Source organism: Cydia pomonella, chromosome 6 (genome assembly GCF_033807575.1).
Source record: "Cydia pomonella isolate Wapato2018A chromosome 6, ilCydPomo1, whole genome shotgun sequence".
Lineage (NCBI taxonomy): Eukaryota > Metazoa > Arthropoda > Insecta > Lepidoptera > Tortricidae > Cydia > Cydia pomonella.
In genome coordinates, this window is record NC_084708.1 from 9,449,205 (window position 1) to 9,470,715 (window position 21,511).

At 35.1% G+C, this 21,511-nt stretch overlaps 1 protein-coding gene across 1 annotated transcript in view; it reads left to right on the plus strand.

The window, feature by feature from the left end:
* Positions 1-933: 933 nt before the first annotated feature.
* The window catches only part of LOC133518884 (facilitated trehalose transporter Tret1-like), a 28,026-nt gene continuing 7,448 nt past the window's right edge, over positions 934-21,511 (plus strand). Inside the window, exons 1-3 of the mRNA XM_061852653.1 lie at positions 934-1,384; positions 17,393-17,533; positions 21,245-21,501. Of these exons, the coding sequence (XP_061708637.1) occupies positions 1,339-1,384; positions 17,393-17,533; positions 21,245-21,501 (444 nt within the window). The 5' untranslated portion in view covers positions 934-1,338. The remainder of the gene's footprint in view (positions 1,385-17,392; positions 17,534-21,244; positions 21,502-21,511) is intronic.

Genomic DNA, 21,511 nt, shown 5'->3' on the forward strand with positions numbered 1-21,511 from the left:
AATGTGTTCATACTTACTAGGGATTACTAGGGATTAAGAATGATACATGCCAGTAGCCTCCGTCAGCCCAGTTGAAATCGTCTGGAGCGTTAGATCCTTCGGTGGCCCCATTTCTCTCTATCTTGTTGCTAATACATCTTCTGAATTTTTGCTTTGGATGGCAATAGGCATATAATTGCATACATCTTGATTCCATAAAGAAGAAATCATTTTAAGTACCTATAGTTTTTGTTGGAATTGTTAACAGCTCTATAGTACTTATCTCTCGGCCCTTTAATGGCCATGACATCAATACTAAACTACAAATCCTTTTAACATCTCGTTTTTAAACACTGGCATCAGTCTACCGTAATCAAGAGTCATAGAGTTGCGGTTTGATGTTTCATTAATTAATTTCTGCGTATTTAAAGAGATGGCGACTATCCATGACTGGAGAAAATATTAGGTTTAGTTTGTTTACTATTTTGAAACCATTTGCAGTATCTTTCATTAAACAGTAAACACGTCGAAAACATAAAAGACGAATAAGACATTTTTAACTTTTAATTCGCAATGCTGTAGATTTTTTATAGGTATCATAATATCAAAAAGACTCCAAGTGTCTTATAATTGGTGCTGTTACTTTATTAGACGGATACAATCTAGATTTTATTGGCTATAGGTATTTTGCTGCATGTACTAAGTCGAGATAATCCTGTTTTTTCAGTGTCTCATCTAATGACTAGCAACCTTCGCGCTTGGCTGACCCCCATTATTACTGCGGTGCTTATCTGTCATAACGTATGTGAGGTACTTAACTATCATCTAACATTACGCCTTACTCGACAACGTAACACGATTCTTTGCACAGTCATCTTTTACCACAACAACAGATCAAATAGCAATAATAAAGCTATTGCTATTACTTACTAGTAAGGCGTCAAAAAGGTGATAATTGTCAAACTTACGGAACGTATTTCATTGTGTACTAACCAATTTGTCGACTTATCAAACAATGACGTGTACGCACATATGACGTTATCAGACGGCTATGAATGATATCAAATGAGTAGGTATGAGTACGGGGGAGCAGAAGCGTGCCGGTGGCGCCCCGCAGCGGTCGGCGGTCGCCAATCTTGACAATATTGTCAACAAAACGGGAGCGTCGTTTGCTCGTACAGCCAGCGCAGCAGCATTCACGCCGCCAACGAAACGCGGCCAGCACGTGGCGAGCTAATATTATCGCGGACAGACTGCGCGCGCCGTTCCAGTATCAATACACAAGCCTATTCGCGCGCATGTCCGATTCCAACAAACAACCATAAATGTTTATTTCAAAATTCTGTGTGAACACCAGCAATGAGCATCAGCCGCAAATGGAGGGAATATGTGGCAGCACTCAGTGGTTAGTTTTCTGTTTATTTTTGGTTTCATCGCTTATTCGTTACCGGGCAAGTTTTCAGCTGATATATAAATGCACATATGTGTTGATATACCGAACTTTATTTTAAAGCCAAACTGTATCGTTCACAAAAACGTTGCAATTGCCTACATGCAAGAAGAAATCTCCATTAAGTACATGATATGTGATGAGTGGGTAACTTGCGTGTTTCGACTTTGGACTTACCCGGTTCTTTGGACTTTCAGAATAAATGTGCTATATTCCATTATTATTCACATATATGTACATATGAATCCGGTATACGGAACGTGTAAGTATTGGCTGGCATTCGGCATAATGATTTCATTGTCAATTCCGATTGTTGTGACAACAAGTGTACCTATAGATTTCGTGGGCGCATTTGCACTCCATGGAAAACAAACCTTAACGTAACAGGCAAAAAGTAGTTTTTTAAGCGTAAGTATCTGATTAGACCGTTGTCGCGTCTATAGATACCTACAGCTAATACAATCTTGTATTGTAACCTAGCAAAATACAATATTTCAGTAGTAGGTACCTAATATCAGACGACCCCTGTTCTTGAAAATCAATTTGGTACGTAATGATAGCTAATTAAGCTAACTTGCTATCGCGCTGTATAGTAATGTAGAATGACATGCAAATTCTAGTGTTAAGTTTCGCATTACGTACATGTGATAAATGTCTATTTGAGTGAAATGCATTAAAAATTGTCCATACCTAGTTAAGGACTAATTATTAGTCAAAAGTTAATTAATTCCATTGTGTTACAACAATAAGCCATTTCTATTTAAGTTATATGCATGAAAGCGTATAAGCTTCTATGAATTAAATACAATTCAAATAATATATTATAATTTACATGGTTAATTTTCTTAAATCACAGTTTCTTAACTATGCATAATTATATATTTTTTTATAATTTACCCATTTATAAATCGTTCATTCATAATTATTTTCAAATCAAGCCAGTCGTTCCGTTAGCGTGGAAACTTATACGAAGCGTTTGTTTTTTTTTACCTAAACATATGAGAAAAGCAAAGTACCCACTACTTTCTGCCAAAAAATATTGAATAATATTGTTCAAATTTAATGACGGATATCTTAATATACACTAGTTACAAACCTCCCAAGGTCATTAAAGTGTTCTAATAATAAAAAGTAAATATTTTTCCTGTTGAAACAATATATTATTATTCATTGTTACAACATTCCTAAGCCCCCTATAAGTAGATGTAACTGACAAAATGTCATACATTAAACCAACTTTGTATTAAGTATTTAGACGCAAAATGGGCCATTATTACTTGGTGTATATGGCCCAAAATTACTTGACCACGACTGCCATCAAATGAGCGGTTCAATTGTGATTTCAATTAGTATAACTGCAACTCAATTGTTTGCTTTCAACGAATCGGTTGCTCTTTCATTATCATTCTAACTCCTATCATAAAATTCTTATCGTATTTTCACACCACATATTTGTTGATTCTTTTTAACCAGTTTTATTCAGTATAGATTAACCAATACAATACTGACAGTAGTAGTACAAAACAGTACCTACAAATAAATACATTTCAATAAGAATATTTATTAAAATATGTTTAAGGACGCCTTCTCAGGTTATTAGTATAAAGATATAAGCAAAAGTCATCCTTATGACAAGCGACAAAGTGGGACTTTTTGCCGGCCGCGGTCACAAAGTCTCAATTGTAGTTTTTATATTGATTTTTTACACGTTACAGGTTGGCAAATCAGGTTTTAGGTTACTTTCCGTTCATGTCATCTCGGATATGGGTGGATATCATATCAATGCATTCAATTTGATGTCCTAAGCACGAATATATGTGATGACAAGCGCGAAAATGGTGGGGGTAATTACTCTGACGTCATAAAGTCGGCAGTACAAAGTTTTTTTTTTACTTTTTTCTTTTAAACATACCATGTAGGGTACCAAATGAAAGGGCTTTGTGAGTAGATTACAGATATATAACATATTGAACATATTATTATGAAAGTTTTAAACGTTTTCTAATAATTCGTTAGACCAAGTAGGTAGTGAAAATGTTATAGTATGTTGTATACCTATTTATAATTTATTCACAGAGCCCTTTCATTTCGTACCACACATCGTATGTTTAAAAGAAAAAAGTAAAAAAACTCTGTACTGCCGACTTTATGACGTCACAACAACGCGTACTGTAGCACACCTGAAATCTCCACTCATTCGCGCTCTAAAATTTCTGAACGCGCTTCTGTCGTGGGCCCCTGAAAGTGATTTGTTTGCAAGTCGATGGGCAAGTGTAGTAGTGTAGATGGGTATCTGTCTGAAGTATTGTGAGGTGATGGATGGTAGTGGTATTTTATAAAACTGTTGTGTACCGTAGCGTATAAGTTGTCTCTAAATTGTACAGCGATTTGGTTTAGACTGTCAGACTGTATAAATTTTGTTTGAATAAATAAAATAAAATAAATAAAATTTTCGCGCTTGTCATCTCATATATATATGTGTGTGTGTGTGTGTTCAGGACATGAAACTGAATGCATTCATAATTCATAATTTTACCATTTTTTTTTTCATCGGTACTATATTCACCCAGGATATCCGAGATGACATAACCAAAAATCGATTTCTTAAAGACTTCTAGACAAAATACCGGCCTACTATCAAAAGCTGATGCCACGAATGTGTGTAATTTTCATTATTTTGATTTGTATATCGGTACCCTGCATACCATAGCAGTATAATTTTAGTATAAAATAGCTAATTATATAGCTAAGGATTAATAGATAATTTGAAACAGAAGCATTCTTTCAGAATTATTGAGCTAAAACGTTGAAACTTGCGCGATCGCAAAATCTTTCGTCGCAAGTTTCGTGCGGCATGCCATATCTTTTATTCCTTTTTAATTTCCTAGCCTTCACGCCCTGCCTTAAGTTATTGTTTTTATAACCCAAGGGATTAGGTGCCGCTATTCTTAGTCCATACATAATTGGAATCACTAATGACTAATTAACGTAATAGGTATAACCGATTTATCAGAATTGTTTGTCTTACTTACTTTCATATTTGACTTAATTAAAAAGGCACCTGTTTTTTTGCATTACGCTTGCATCATTAACAGCTGTTATCAATTTTCCTTTAAACAGAATGCACAATTTCAATAAACCACACATTACATTCGAAAAGCATAATAAATTATCTGCGTTTGCGTATGCTTGGCCATAATGTTCAAATAATACCTATAATCCTTAACCGAACCTTAATCTATAACCGAAGCGAAGTCGTGATGTAAAAGCCAAACCTAACCTAACCATATCATGAAATAATCAGTTCTAAAATGGCATTTCATGATATATACGCAGATTCAATGATGTCATTATTGTAATCTAATCCAACGGATTTTATCCATCCAACGATTAATGTTTGTTGCTTGATTGCCCTAATTTATAACAATGGTTTGAAGAAATAAATAAATTAGCATAACACGTCACAATATGTTTTACCAACTCCAAGGAAGCCTTTATGTAGTTATATACAATTTACATTTCCTTCGACGTTTCTCTTTGACGTTAAGTTCGTAAATCGTTTGACTAGAAGTTAAAATTGTACATATTTACCTATATACATCACCATTTTGTTCTCAGCATATTCATGCTCATAAATATTCTTATAAGACCCCGTATTATCGAATAGTATTTGAATCGAATAGTATTGTTATTGTCAAGAGTAGGTATTGTTTGAGTATATATTTAACGGTTTTTGTATGAATCTATTCCTTTAAAACATTGTATTAAAAAATATCAAATATTTCCGAACTTAGTTTGCAATTTAACTGCCTTTACGTGTGTTTATTATATTAGCGTCCGACCGAAGATTTGGTTTTGGTTTCGGCCAGTTTCCGCCAAAAAATCACGTATTGGCCGTAGTTTCGGTTTCGGCCAAAAACGACCGAACCTTTCGGCCGGACTGAAACTTACGAAATGGTACTTCTTACTGTGAAACTAAACTACTTATATCACAAAGACCCAAAGTTGGAGAACAAGTAAGACTACAATATTAATATAGGTACTGATTTATGTATACAGAAATTAATTGGTTAATTAGAAAACATAATTCCCCTAATGAGGGCGCCACTGGACGTTCGACGCAGTCTTAATATGTGTATAAAAGCGGTTTTATGAAAAATTTCAACAATTTTAACATGTCTACAATAGTTTCAGTTTCGAGTGAAACTAGAACCAATATCGGTCGGACACCAGTTTATTATTCTTGAAACTTATATTCGCAATTGTTTCTAAGCGTAATTAACCAAACCTTTCACGGTTCACATGATAAAAAAATATTCCAGAAAAACCAGCATGTATACACATTAATTAGGACAGACAAATTAGACCATTTGAGATGAGACGATGTGCCGATAGATGGCACTATACACAAAATTCTTATACTTCTGGTCAATAATCTTTCATGTTGATAGCTGCATGAGACTATTGAACGTTTGTACGGAACCCACGGTGCCCGAATTAATTAATTAACTCGCACTTGACCGGTTTTTTGTTGTGCTGAAAATGCCTACATTAAGTAATTACCTGTTACATACTCGTACAGTGGGCAACAAAATCCTGAACACTTAAAACCGCGTACTGTTTGTTAATTTTATTTAAAAATAAATTGCATCTGTATTGCTACTGCATTTATCTACTTGCGTCATATGCACAATTGATATAGCATAACAATAATTTATTTGTGTACCCGTGATATTAAAATTATTCACGCATGTTATGTATTATTTATATTCACTTTTTATTGTTTGTCGCTAATCGCTTAGTTTAAATAAATAGGTTTATCAAAAAATTATATATAAATAAATAGGTACGGTTTATTTACAACTAAGTAATATACAAAAATATACAATTTTTTAATGATTTTACTGAATGTTAAAAAACATATTTTGTAGCAGTGCAGTTGCAGTTGATTAAACCGACTCGGCTTTTGTTTTAATGAAGTCAGTTAAAAATATGAAAAAAGACGAATCTTTAAGATTTTTGTTACTTTATTAAAAAGAAAGATGACATAACTTTAATGATTGACGTATTCGATGGATGTATATGTATGTATGTACGTATGTATATGATTGATAGATTCGATTTTATCAGACCCCCTTTAAATGATGACTATCACAACTTCCTACTTAAAGATCACACTTTTTTCTTCTGCTGGAATCAATGGTGCTCGTAATTCTGAGTGGGAATGTCCTAAAATTTCTGGGAATCCTAAGAACGCATGAACTTACATCAAATAAAAAGCCCAATTATGTATATTAGCGCTACTTGATGATTTCATATACCTATTTATGAGATTTATGACCTCAACATTGGAAAAACCTCCTGTCCTACGCAATGTTGTCTCGTGACATTTGCAATAAGTATTATGCCCTGAGATAACAGTGAGTTGCTGGAGCTGCGATATTTTAAATGTGCACCTACTGGCGACCTTTGATTATATTTAAGTGCACTGACTAGTTAATTACCTGGAGACAGTACCTGAAATATACGTAATTAGGACCTTAAGGTCACATATTAAGCACCCTTCACATGAACATTTCAACAATACCTATTGGTATAAAAGTTACTACTTATTACAATAACTTCATGTAAACACGAAGCAACCACGTATAGTCCACGTTTTCATACAAACTTTTATATGCTCCTAGCTCTTATAATAATTAAAAATTCCAAAAAATGAAACATAGGGCATAGCTGTGTTTAATATACAACAAAACGTGACAAAATATTTTCAATAATGTTAGTATTCAGAGAGGAAAATGTGGACTACGTTTGTATGAAAAGACGATTTCGCGCGGGTCCTCCACTGTCGTCTTAATTTCAATATCACTTCAATACAGCTTATTTCTGACTGCACGTTAGTTTACAGTGAGCGTAAGCGTGAGGGGTAATAGGTATCAATTTAATTTTAATCCTATTTGCCCCGAAGACAATACCTTTTCAACTTTACTTCTGACGCAGCTCAAAGGCTTGTTGTACCTTGGACATCAATTTGTGATATACCTGGCCGCGTAGCCAACGTTACAATCGTTAACGCTCCGTAGCGTAGCGTAGTTATCTCTCTCTATCTTCAACTTCAACATTTATTCAGCAAATAGGCCACAAGGGCACTTTTACACGTCAACATGGAATTTACATACAAACAAAAACAAGCACATCAACAATTAAGTATAAAATACAATTACAAAAAATAACTAAAATAATAATAATAAAAAAAAACAAACAGATACAAAAAAAATCTAAACTTATTTAGAGGTGTAAATATCTCTAAATGACTTTTATCACTTTTGTTGCGTTTCGTTCACCACGGAGCGTGAACGATATGCACGTTGGTTATGGGGGACATGATATTTTATATGTCTTTCGATTAAATTACTAAATCCGATTTTAGCAGTATAAGAATAAAGCTTCTGACTCCGAATAATATGTACGTACAATACGCGCATAGTTACCGCCCCGCTCGCTAACATCGCAATTTTCTGTATCACATCAATAAAGGTCAGGCTGTCGAGGACTTCAGGTTCGAACCCTTGCTCAAGTCTCACCTCACGTCACATCGTGATATTATTAAATTATCTGTTATTGTGTTGACCGTAACCTAGACTACACATGTTGATAACCTACTTACAATACATCTGTCCGTTACAAATTTATTTTTCCAAGACAAAGTGTATCTAATAACTGCAGAAGGTATAACGACTTTTGCTAGGCTAATTTGTATATGGTACGAATTAAAACTTCATAGGTCAATCAGGTTGTTTTTGTAGTGTGATATTCGTGTCATCCACGATGACGCGCAGATTTGTCAAATCTAACCTTTAATAACATGGCAATACGAGTCAAGGCACGCGTCGTCGTGAATGATACGATCTTTATTTTATAAAATCCGCCGTGAATTTATACCATATAAAGGAGCGTTTATATTAAGTGAGCTGGGTCGAATGTCCAACTAGGGAACACATCAAATTATTTTATGAGATTTAATTAAATAATCATTTATTTCGGATTTTTTTCAATATTGTATTAATAGCTTATTACTACAAATCATACTTAAATAGTTTATATAAATTATAAACTGAAATAAATACCATACACTAAAGAAAAAGTGACCAATATCACCGGTGGCCGAGGCCCTAGTTTGATATATGGCAGAACCATCTCTCTCGCTATACCGTAATTTCCTATAGGAGGTGCAAGCACACACTGCTAGCCCTTAGGGTTGGTCAAAGGCCTTTCAAAGATAGCATACCATACACCAGAGAATTTGGACGGGTACCACCGTGGCCGGGAGATAGTGGTCAGGACGATAGCCACGTAAGCTGAAGACGCGGGTTTGTTTCCCGCCTCGGCCACCGGTGGACTTCGTCACTTTTTCTTTAGTGTATGGATTCTATTTCAGTTAATAATAAGTAGAATGTCGCCTGCTGCGGCTTAGTTCGACATCTTTACTAAAACTATAGTGCGGTCGAAACTTCTGTCAAACAGTGTGAACACACCGTAAACTCGTAATTATGTGAATAACAATAATACTCCGGATTTGCTTTGATATCGGTGTGACATCTGCATATTCTAACGGAACAGATTGATTTGTATGCAAGAGACAATCTTATTGTTTTTAAGAACAATAACTTGCTTTTGTTGTCGCTATGTTATTGTACGTTTTCCTTTGAAAAAGCCTATTCCTTTCATTGCTAAATTATATTCGCGCCTCGCCTAGTTAAGAATTTGCATTAAATTAAAGACATACTATTTAAACAGGTGTAAAGTTTACAAAAACTACTTTGTTATCTAAAGGAGTTCCTATTGACCAAATTATGTCATCATAGCATAGCTATGCTAGCAGCATATGCGCTGTTACAACCTAATCGCTAGGAAGCATGGGTATGTAACATAGGAATCATAGAATTAGCTATTTACATACTGACTACTGGGGAAAAAATCCCAGTAGTTACCACCAAACTTAGATGTTGTGTGTTATGGCGGGAATCTTCGTTTTGTTTGTTAGGTACTTGTTCAATGTACATTGAATTGATTACTATTAACGATGACTGTGGGATGTTTACATGCGATTAAAACCAATCAACAACTTGTTAAGTCAGGGAAGTAATATTAAAACTATCGGGCGTATTCTGATTTTACTAACAGGTTATGAATTATGTCTGGGTTACTTATGGATCTAATTCATAACCTTTGTTTTAAAACATACAGAACTCGGTTTCCGCCGGCTTGTCAAATTTTAAATAATTGGGCACCTCAATTCTACAGCTCCTAAACAAAGTCCATGCTAAATTACTCCGGTTTACCCAATGAGTGTGTTTGACACATCGCTACAAATAATATTAAAAGTGACATCATATGATAATAAATAAATGTTCTAAAACGGCTCCATACTTTTACTGATTTAGTCTATTGCACAAAAGAAAACACAATCGTACAAAAGGCGAACTTAATATTTTTCATTAACATTTATTGTATAAGGGTATAATAATATTAAGGGTGTATTGATATACAGGCGTATTCTCATTTTAATAAAAAAGGTTATGAATTAGATCCATAACTAATCCAGATATCATTCATAACCTGTTAGTAAAATCAGAATACGCCTGATAGTTTTAATATTTCTTACCTGGCTCAACAACCACTTGTTGATTGATTTTAATCACATGTCAACATCCTACAGACATCGTTAACATTAATCAACTCATTGTACCTACTTGTACCTAACAAATAAAACTAACAGTCCTGTCATTACACACATTCTGTAATCAAACTAAGTTTTAAAACATCATCATTTTATTTAGTTGTGGGTTTGTTTTTCGTTAGATTTGGATTGGCTGGTTTGAAGAACTCCTCATTCTGGGTGGAACAAAGGATGACTCACGGCCGGACGCTTCCGACGCTTTCTTTTCTATGATAGATAAGCGGTGATCACGTGATGCCTTCCTTAGAAAACGAAGCGCCGGAAGCTCTGACCCGGACCCGCTCCAGTCTAATGTGAGTCGTCTTTAAATAGGAAATCTCAAAGACATGTCATTTTCCATTAAATTTCAGTTAAAGGATATAAATAGCATACGTTTTCGTTACTCAGGGTGAAGATTTTCTAAGGACACACGGTGAAATTGCGCTTATTAACTATTCACCGAATTTTACCGGTTTCTGACAGAAAATAAAATCAACAACAAAATAAAGATCAGCCCTAATCCTGGCGCTTATATAAGTACCTGCACATAAATTTGCATTTAGTACGACGGAGATGAACAAAGATACCTAGTCGTAAGATAATCGTATATGGTGTGAGTGGCTTATCGAGTCGATCACTTATGTGACTTCTTAGTCATTGGCCTCTTGGCCAATTTAAACTAACATTGTGACATCAAAATGATACCTAAACGATATCAGTCGCCCGTGCATCTCCCCGCTTCAATACATGTAGGTCCGGATACGTACAAGCGAAATGCAAGTGCGACTGACTTCATTTAGATATCGTTTTGATGTCATGATGTAAGTTTTGATTGGTCTCGGAATTGATTTGAATAAACATATAAGTAAGACCGCGATCACAGAATAAATAATAGTACTACCATACAGAAAGGAAACTTCCTGCAAAACCGAATTTTGTCAGCGATTCAGGGACGAATCATGTCCCTTTCTAACGTATGGCACTATCCCTTTCGGCTATTTAGGGTTGTCAACATTCAAGTAATTACCTTATGAATGGTTGTGCACGCAAAGGTACGTCAAGTTCTGCCAACACTAATAATTGCTCGTACGTAGCAATGCTGAGCCAAACGGAGCCGAGAATAATCTTGAGACTAAGGTTCTCGTAATCTTAACCAAATTTCCTTTTTACACAATTTGATTTATTCTAGGTACCTTTTTTAGTAAGAAACTATAATATACCGTATATCAGTAAATAAAATACGAGATAACGATAACTATCCGAGAAACTCCTACATAGCTGTTACTACACGGCTGTAGGTATTGTTTTCAAGTGTCAAGACAACCAATGCTGTTCTCAATAGATAAATACAAATTGAAGTTTACAGTATTTTGTTTTATTCGAGAAATACATGTACGCGTACATGACCCAGTCGACAACTTTAAAGCAGTATGCTGACATTAAATGAATTAATGAAATATTTATTATGCATAGTTTTAGGTACCAAGTATGTGCATTGACTGTATCAATTAAACTACCTTACAGGGATGCATTATGTACAATTGACACATAATGAGCAACTTCCTTATAGTCTGAAATTCATATATGCTATAAAAACATTTATCTTTAAAAAAATTTAAGCCTTTTAAAATTTGGTGAATGGTAAATCTAATCTCATCCGGCAGTTATTATAAATCTTTATGCACATTACTAAATAATGTTACTAACAATGTTCTTAGGTATTGTATAGTTTTTTGCGTATAAAGTTTATACTATAAACTTTTGCATCGAAACAAATAGACGAACATGACCAAATTAAGTAACTAGTAGTTCGGCCCGAACTGAGAACACGAGGTTCGAAAAAAAACAGATCAATTGAATGCACGCATTTTAAACAGCGGGCGATTTATTTCAGGTCTTTGGAGCCCTCAACTGGTAGTTTTAAGTCACCATAGAGTTTAAAATAAACTGTATCTGTGGTAAGCCGTAATCTTTCTTGTCAAATGTGAAATACCTATATCATGTTTATTTTATTTCGTTTTTATCTTGCTAATTATTGTAAACAGTAAATTTAAATAACAGTAGGTAATATAAAATGTAAAAAGCGCGCACTTTCATCTGACACCAAACTCGACCATACTTTCTTACAAATAAGATGACCAGAATAGCAAGACCCTCACAAATAGCGTTTTGGGCTTCTAGGCTCTTCTAGTTCCATGACCTCTTGATCGAGCCTGTTCATAATTTAATGACTAAAATATAACACCCTCAACTACACATTTAATTAATTTCATTTCAATTAGAACAAATTTACTTAAGTTATTATGCATCAAACTATTATCTGATAGTTCAGCTTAAAAACATTAAAATGCCGGGACGTGCCCCTAGCCAGACGTGCGTTCAAAGTTGAATGTAAGAACTTCGCTTCGCTCGCTCGTTCGATAAAGCAAGCCGTATAAATAGGCATTGTTGACTTTTGAAAATGCGGGGTTTATTAGGTACATATATATAATTTATAAGCAGGAAACCGCCTTACTTGATACTTATTCAATAGGCTTCGTACTTAATTGGAAAATTCATGCAAAACTCTCTGAGAGCACTTTAATTTGAGGTGAAATAATTTTAATTAAGGTGCAGTACTGTTTTAGAAAACGGATTTAAAAAAATACGCCTGCCATAAATTTAATAAGCAAACTTTAGGCTTTTCTCTAGGGACTTCAGCGATTCTAATCCTGAGTTTCGCTTGATAGAAAAAATCACAAACTATGGTCAAAAATGCACTTTAAAAAATTAGACTAAATTTTGGACAGAAGCTAAACATATGAAAATTATTTCTAAAGCAATATTATAATTGAGGAAACTCAGCGATTACTTTTTACATTTTCAAAACACACAAAAAATTAAAAAAAAAAAACATAATATCCGCGCCCTTCCATCTCGCTTAAAATGCTCAGTGAGAGTGAGAGAAGCACACGTTCTCACTGCACCTTAAATTTAAAGGTAAATTCCACTTAGAATTTTTAAAGGTGTTTATAGTAGGTATAATTATGCAAGATGCTGAGAAAAATATAGAAACATTTTGTTGTATGTACTTATTATTTTAAAAGTTGCATTTATGTATATAATGTAATAAATTTATAATGTACTTAACGTGACTGTTGTTGAATTTCCTGTCGGCGGCCATTAAACCGGTTTCTTCATCTTAATCCATTGCAATAAGGTGAAAAAATGTATACATATTTATGAACTCGACTGTACATAAAACAGGTTTGTGCCAAAAAGGAATTTAGAGCATCTAAAACGCCGTGTTTTTATTAGTATATCAAATATGTACTAATAAAAAAACCGGCCAAGTGCGAGTCGGACTCGCGCACGAAGGGTTCCGTACCATTACTATAAAAACGGCAAAAAAAATATGTTTGTTGTATGGAAGCCCCCCTTAAATATTTATTTTATTCTGTTTTTAGTATTTGTTGTTAACGTATGCGGAGTGAAATCTGCACAAAATTCAATGTCGTATTTTTTATAATTATTCGTGTTTTTTGTGACGTATTTAACAATGTTCAATGTAAGATTTTTAACGGCAGTTATGGTACTTTAAAACCATCTGTGTCGAAAACACAAATGTTGTCATTTTTTTAGTTACAATTTTATCTTCCTTAGGAAAACTTTTTTTGGGAAACTTCGTGTGCTCGACATACTTCACAATTCTCGCCCGTTGAACCATTGGTGTTCTCAAAATAATAGTTACTTTGCCATGAGTTTCCATTTTAAGTAACATATGATTAGTCCCCCATAAATCCCATAATGCAAAAACAGCTGTTTTTTTTTTTAATTTTTGACCAAATGACGTTACCGCATTTTCAGAGCCTTTTTTTTATTTTCGGGGACGGTGGGCTTAAGTTTTCTTAAACGATTGTCGATGCCCATATCATGAAGATATTTTAAACAGTTTTACTGCAACATTTGAATGCTTTCGTGACCTCTGTAAGATTTTGTAACTCACCGGGCCTTCCTTTTTTTTTAATCGGTCTCTCCCAGAAAACTAGCTAATGCTGGAATGTTTCCCTGAACCAGACTTTCTAGCGGTAGTTTTTGTAAAGAATAAGGAAGCACAAATATTAAAAACAGACCTTCAGCTCTAAATCGTTCCCACAAAATGTTCCACTATCTTCGCTTTCGGCTATAGGGAAATAGTACTGGAGAAATTACGTACAGTTTCGCGACAGTGTTGTTCTAAATTGACCATAATTTCAAAAGAAAGAGTGCAATGCTCATGAAACTTGCCGGATTAATTGACATATATATAGACTTTAAATTGGCAGTTATATATAATTTCAGTTTATTTTATTTTTTTACTTTTTACATGTTCTAAACTTTCTGCAGATTTCACTCCGCATACGTTATAGCAGCAACAGAAAGACATCATCTGTGAAAATTTCAACTGTCTATTATAACGGTTCATGAGATACAGCCTGGTGACAGACGGACGGACGGACGGACGGACAGTGAAGTCTCAGTAATAGGGTCCCGTTTGACCCTTTGGGTACGGAACCCTAAAAACAATAATATTAATAAATGGGCCCATTTTTCGAACTGGCAACACACTAATATATGAATCTAATATTATTAGTGTGTTTTCATGGTAATCGATACGACTTGGCAGTTCGTGGACTAATATTGTTTATCAAATACCGTTCGAGAAATGGGCCCCTGCTAAATGTTCATACAGTTGTCGTGCTGTTTTGATACTTATATCTGTGCTCATCTGTTTGTTCCTTTGTCAATTGATGTTATCTCGTTTACCTGAGCTCAATGCACTTTACCTGGTTCCCAGAACAAAATGCGATAACAGGAAGGAATATCAAGCGACCCAATTGACAAAAACAACAGATGCACTAATGTAATTTTTTAAATAATTGTAAATATTGCAATCACATTTTATTTTCTATTTCTATGTAAAACTTCTAAACTAAAGCGATAACTTATAATTACAAGTAAGGTCTGATTTTTCAATCATCAGATAAAGCTATCTGTTAGAAAAATATGACACTCTCTTTTTCTTCTTGCTTGTGAAAGAAAGGGAGCGTGTTATCTTTGACAGATAATTTTATCTGATGTTTGAAAAATCAGACCTAAGTCAAGTATTTTATGTGATTTGAAATGATGCTATCCCGGTGAATGGGAAAAATGCCCGAAATTATTATTACAGTAGGATGTCGGCATTCCGGCATTTGAAATGATGCTGCCCCAGTGAATAGGAAATAATGTCCGAAATTATTATATACAGTAGGATGTCGGCACTCCGGCATTTGAAATGATGCTGTCCCAGTGAATAGGAAATAATGCCCAAAATTATTATGTACAGTAGGATGTCGGCACTCCGGCATTTGAAATGATGTTGTCCCAGTGAATAGGAAATAATGCCCAAAATTATTATTACAGTAGGATGTCGGCACTCCGGCATTTGAAATGATGCTGCCCCAGTGAATAGGAAATAATGCGCAAAATTATTATTACAGTAGGATGTCGGCACTCCGGCATTTGAAATGATGCTGTCCCAGTGAATAGGAAATAATGCCCAAAATTATTATATACAGTAGGATGTCGGCACTCCGGCATTTGAAATGATGCTGTCCCAGTGAATAGGAAATAATGCCCAAAATTATTATGTACAGTTGGATGTCGGCACTCCGGCATTTGAAATGATGCTGTCCCAGTGAATAGGAAATAATGCCCAAAATTATTATGTACAGTAGGATGTTGGCACTCCGGCATTTGAAATGATGTTGTCCCAGTGAATAGGAAATAATGCCCAAAATTATTATTACAGTAGGATGTCGGCATTCCGGCATCTGAAATGATGCTGTCCCAGTGAATAGGAAATAATGCCCAAAATTATTATGTACAGTAGGATGTCGGCACTCCGGCATTTGAAATGATGCTGTCCCAGTGAATAGGAAATAATGCCCAAAATCATTATGTACAGTAGGATGTCGGCACTCCGGCATTTGAAATGATGCTGTCCCAGTGAATAGGAAATAATGCCCAAAATTATTATGTACAGTAGGATGTCGGCACTCCTGCATTTGAAATGATGTTGTCCCAGTGAATAGGAAATAATGCCCAAAATTATTATTACAGTAGGATGTCGGCATTCCGGCATTTGAAATTATGCTGTCCCAGTGAATAGGAAATAATGCCCGAAATTATTATTACAGTAGGCTGTCGGTATTCCGGCGCTTGTCAATTCGGCATGGCCGAATAAGTAATCCGGTAATTAGCGACTCAGGTTACTTGCTCTATAATCAGACAGATTACATAGCCTGACCCCGGATTACAGTCTTTTAATGTTGAAATCTGTGATATGTAGATTTTATTTTCTATATAAAGCTTTTATTTCCCATACAAGTCAAGTCCAATAATCTGGCAGCTACAACAATCCGACAGGGTGAAATTTCCGTTGCGGATTACCAAACGCCTACTGTAGTACTGCAGCTTGAATACATGAAGAAAGAAGAAAAGAACTAACATCGAAGGAAGGGTATAGTTTACTGACCAGTTAAAAAGGTCTACGAAGGGTTGGGATTTATCAGCACTACGGAATGAATTATTCTGCGAATATAAGGATTATTAATTTTACAACGTAATTTGCAAATAATTTATTTCTTCAAAATTATTATCAAAATAATGTTGTCGTCTAAAAACTGCAGTCGGCTGCAGCAGTATCGCTGCAAGAGTAGCACTGCTGCAGTTGTTATCCGAATGTAATCTTTATTTATTTAGTCCCCTCATTATTTCTGCGCTAATTGCAGATTGTTTTAACAATATTCACAAACAAATTATAATGATAACGTTGTGATATGGGATACCCACGCAAGACCATACAAGGCAAAAGCTTATCACTTATCGAGCTCTGTGTGTCGATTAGTTACGGATATTGCTTATATATGGGTTTTTATGACTGAAAAGACCGCGTTGTTTGATATATGTCAAAAAACCTATAGTTTACAAGCTCTGTATTAAACCTATACCCATTATAACTTCACGCTCAATCATCACAAAGGGAGGCATATACTCGTACTCCTACTTATTAGTTAGAAACCATGTGAGCTTGTAAGCTGATTGAATTAATATTTTGTTTTAATTGAACTACATAACTGCCTAAATCTCTGCGTCTCTCTACACACTTTCTGGTGTACAGAGAGGCCTAGCGCCCAGGTTCTAAGAAAATGGTCTTTAAATATATATGAATTGGCTTTCAGCTACTTTGATCACGGCGGCGGCGGGCACGACAGTGGGTTGGACGTCGCCCACGCTGCCCATCTTGATGGCGCGCGACTCACCAATCGAGACCACCGCCGACCAGAGCTCGTGGATCGCCTCGCTTATGATCCTGTGTTCAGGTATACCACTTACTACACTCTATAATATAGGTACACCGTATTTAAACACCCTAAAAGGTTACGCCATTTCTGACAGCACGATAGACTCGGCGACACTTACAATGGACAGTTAAAGTTATTTATCTTCTCATTTTTGTATATAGTAAAATATGCATAATAAGTGTCGCCGTGTCCAGTCTTTGAAACTGTATTACTTACGACGAGTTTGACACTGATATATTCGCTAGCGATTGCGTAAACATTGGTGCAAGCGAGATACACTGCGTTTGAGTTGGCGCAGTCGCTAGCGTTTAAGGCCGCGTAAAACTCATGGTAAGGGTACAGAATTGTCGTTTAAACTGTAAATTATTAATGGATTGTTAGTTATTATCTGTTCTTTTCTACGCTGGCAAATAATTAACTAGTCCGTAATAATGGTTCCCACGGCATAAAAAGTTTGACGTCTAATGATAATAAGTTATTACACAAGTATGTGTACCTACTACTGCATTATACTCGTAGTACTGCATATTAGAATTTTTCTAACCGGAAAAGTAGTGGTAATTAGCGTTTTCTTCCGAAATGCTAGGGTTCCTATGATACCTATCTAATATTGCGTTACAAAAATATTTAAACGACACTATAATTCAGAGTATAGTTAATCAGATTTAATTTTGTAGGAATAAATTTACCACTACTTTTGAGGTTAAATTATAATTTGAAAAGAAAACGGACTATAGATAGACACACACCGTGACACATTGCCGGTCAGAAGGGTCAACAAAAATAACGCTCAGTTAAGATAAGAATTGTACGAAAAATAAACTAAAATTCGAAGGATTAAGGTTCAAATTTTCAGCATTCCTTTCCTACCAACACAGTAAACACAATTGTTGTCCTATAAACAATTCGACTTAACACGACCAAACATATACTTAAATTTGGTCATGTTAAGTCAAAGTGTCATACTAAGTAGATTCATAGTTATTACTTAGCTGTGATGCCTAATTGAGGCATATTTTATTGAATTTGTTTACTTATTGTTTTGTTTGTTATACCTACTTTATTCTAAATGCTGTTATTGTTATGCTTTTTGCATATTTATTAATATTGTGAGCATATCTATAGCACATTGGAGCATATTGTAGAAAAATCAATTGTTTCAGAAAACAGGTTCCATAATATGGTTAGTAACTCTTAAGAACTATGTTAAGTAGACTATTATTAAAAGAATAGAAAAATAATTATATATATAAATAACAAAACATACTTTAAAAGATAACGGCTCCGACTTTTTGCGTATTATTGCATAAAAATCGTCGATGGCCGCGTCCGTAAAAAAAACCCGACGCGCTGCAATTGCGAGGGAGCATCAACAGGGTCCTTCACGCGTTTTTGTATTGCACTCTTCGGCCACTGTACCCCCGCTGCATAAACTTATGTACCTATGTAATTTTAATAATAATAATTAAAAACTGTTTAATGATGCCTACGTTGATTGATTCGCGTGAAATGCACTACGAGTACTTATTACATATTAGTACGTCGGTTCCTCTCTCAGCGCCCCTATTATAACCACCGGCAGCTTGGGCCCTACCACGCTAGTCGCAACAGGCGCAACACCCTAGTTTATATAATATATTTAACTTCTATATCCATTTTATAAATCCTCAACCTAAGAAGCCAAATAAATAAAGATAGATAATAATAACAAACATAAATAAATAAACGACATACATATGTAAATCGTAACACACAAAAATGGAATGACTGGTCTATCACTTGTTTCCAAAGCACGATCCTCACTTTTCTTACTTTAGGGATCATTTCAATCTACTAAATAGTTGCATTATGAATTGATTTCCATCAAAACAAGCACAAATTTGATATTCATGCAGCTACTTATACATATGTAAATATGTTTAAAATCAATTTGACCACAAATTGCTGCAACACTTATAAAGCAAAATATATGTAATTTGCAAATAGCCATCAATAATAGCCATTGTCGTGGTCCTAATAAATCGTATCGGGATGGCATGGAACCAATTCATTTATCTCTCCTATCGAATTTCTACGTCATTTAATTAAGAACCTGCATTTTCTCTCGACTAAACCGTATAACAAAAGGAAATTAGGCTTTTACGAGTATGCTAAATACATTTGCAGTCAGCATAATAGATAGGCACATTTACCTACGTAAGTATCGTTCAATGAAAAACTGTTTACAACATATTTATTGGTATCCTTATACGTTAAGGAGTTGAGAGACCTTATCATTACATTACAAAACTGTGCGATAGATAAGTAAATGTTTATTACTTTTAGATAGGTATTGAATACATTTTTAGCTATGGATTATCAAGCGGTAAACATATTTTTCGTTCTTCTTAATTTCAGATTATTTTTATTTTTAGGTACGGATGATTTTGTAGAACCAAAAGATATTTTTATGACGCCCATAGGCCCGGAATGATTGTATTTTTTTAAGCACTGTGTAATGGATAGTAAACAGAGAATGCTCCCGGTATTGAGCTCCTACGGCGAGAACCGGGAAAACCTGGTTCTGGTACTCTATAGTATATTTTGTATAGAAAACCAGTACCGGGATCACTCCCTGATAGTAAATGAACAACAAACCAGGCTAGGTAAAATTGTACATTGTGCATAAGGTAGGTATGAGCAAGGCAATTTTTTAACTAGATGCAGTAAACATTGTGTGTAACACGGACGGTATTTAAATTATAAACTCGAGTCCTTAAAAGTCTCTTGACTACAGACAACAATTTTGAACACACCTCCCTTATTGCAAAATCTTATTTGCGAAGTAAAATTTCCGCTCTAGAAATCGGTGTGTGCACACGTTTGTTTTGAGAAACTGTGTTCTATTTATAAGTGTCACACTAGAGCTCCGACTTATAGGTAGTTATACCCCGAATTAACCATAAACAATCAAAAGGCAAATCAAATACGTTCGCTCAAATAGTTACTATTATCGACATAGTTAACTGACCAATTTTAAACCTAAGATAGGGATCTAAGGAGAAGAGTAGAGAACATAGGTGCGAATAGCAATCTCGTTAACACGTTGTATGTGTATATTGCAAATGAAGCATTTACCGAATATTTATAGGTGTGCATGTACACACGGCGTTGTATAGGAAATGGACAGTGTTGCAACGCAACAGAAAACTGTGTCGCCGAAATATTTTTTAGCTTTTTATTATTGCATGTTAGTGTAAGGTATGGGCCTTAGTTGCCTGATAATACATTATATTCAATTTATGTTCTTTAAATTACCTATATTTGACTTAGGCTTTGATATAATATTAAAGACACAATACATACTCAAAGCTTGTGCAAAGGTCTAAATAATTTTTCGATTTAAATGAAATCCAAACAATTCTAAATTGGAATAGATTTGATGACACCATAAATTAAATCTAATAATTTGTTACCCTATACTAGTACCTACTTAACCTAATTCAAATATCACTGCAGTTTTTCTTCTAATTACCAATAATTGGTCTGCCATATACTTAAACAAACTACTTACTTAGAATACATGATCAGTACAAAAATTTATCACCGCTATTCTACCTAGGTCTTAACAACATTCTATAAGTAATGAAGCGGTCACCTGCAAGCTTATAGTTTATTCCTGATTAGTACCTAATGTTTATTAATACGTAGCACAGGAATTGTGACCTATATTTACGCATCTATTTTCAGCCGCCAGTCCAATACCCGCGTCATACCTGGCCGACAGAATAGGCACGAAGAAGACCCTGCTGCTGGCGGCGGTCCCATACATCATCGGCTGGGTTTTGGTGATGTTCGCGGGCAACATCCCAACGATATACGCCTCGCGCCTCGTTTCCGGCCTGGGCTATGGTATCGCATATACCGCCGCTCCTATGTACTTGGGGGAAATAGCCTCCGATGAAGTACGGGGCGCCATGGCGACGCTCATCACTGTTATGTCTAAGGTTTGTGCGA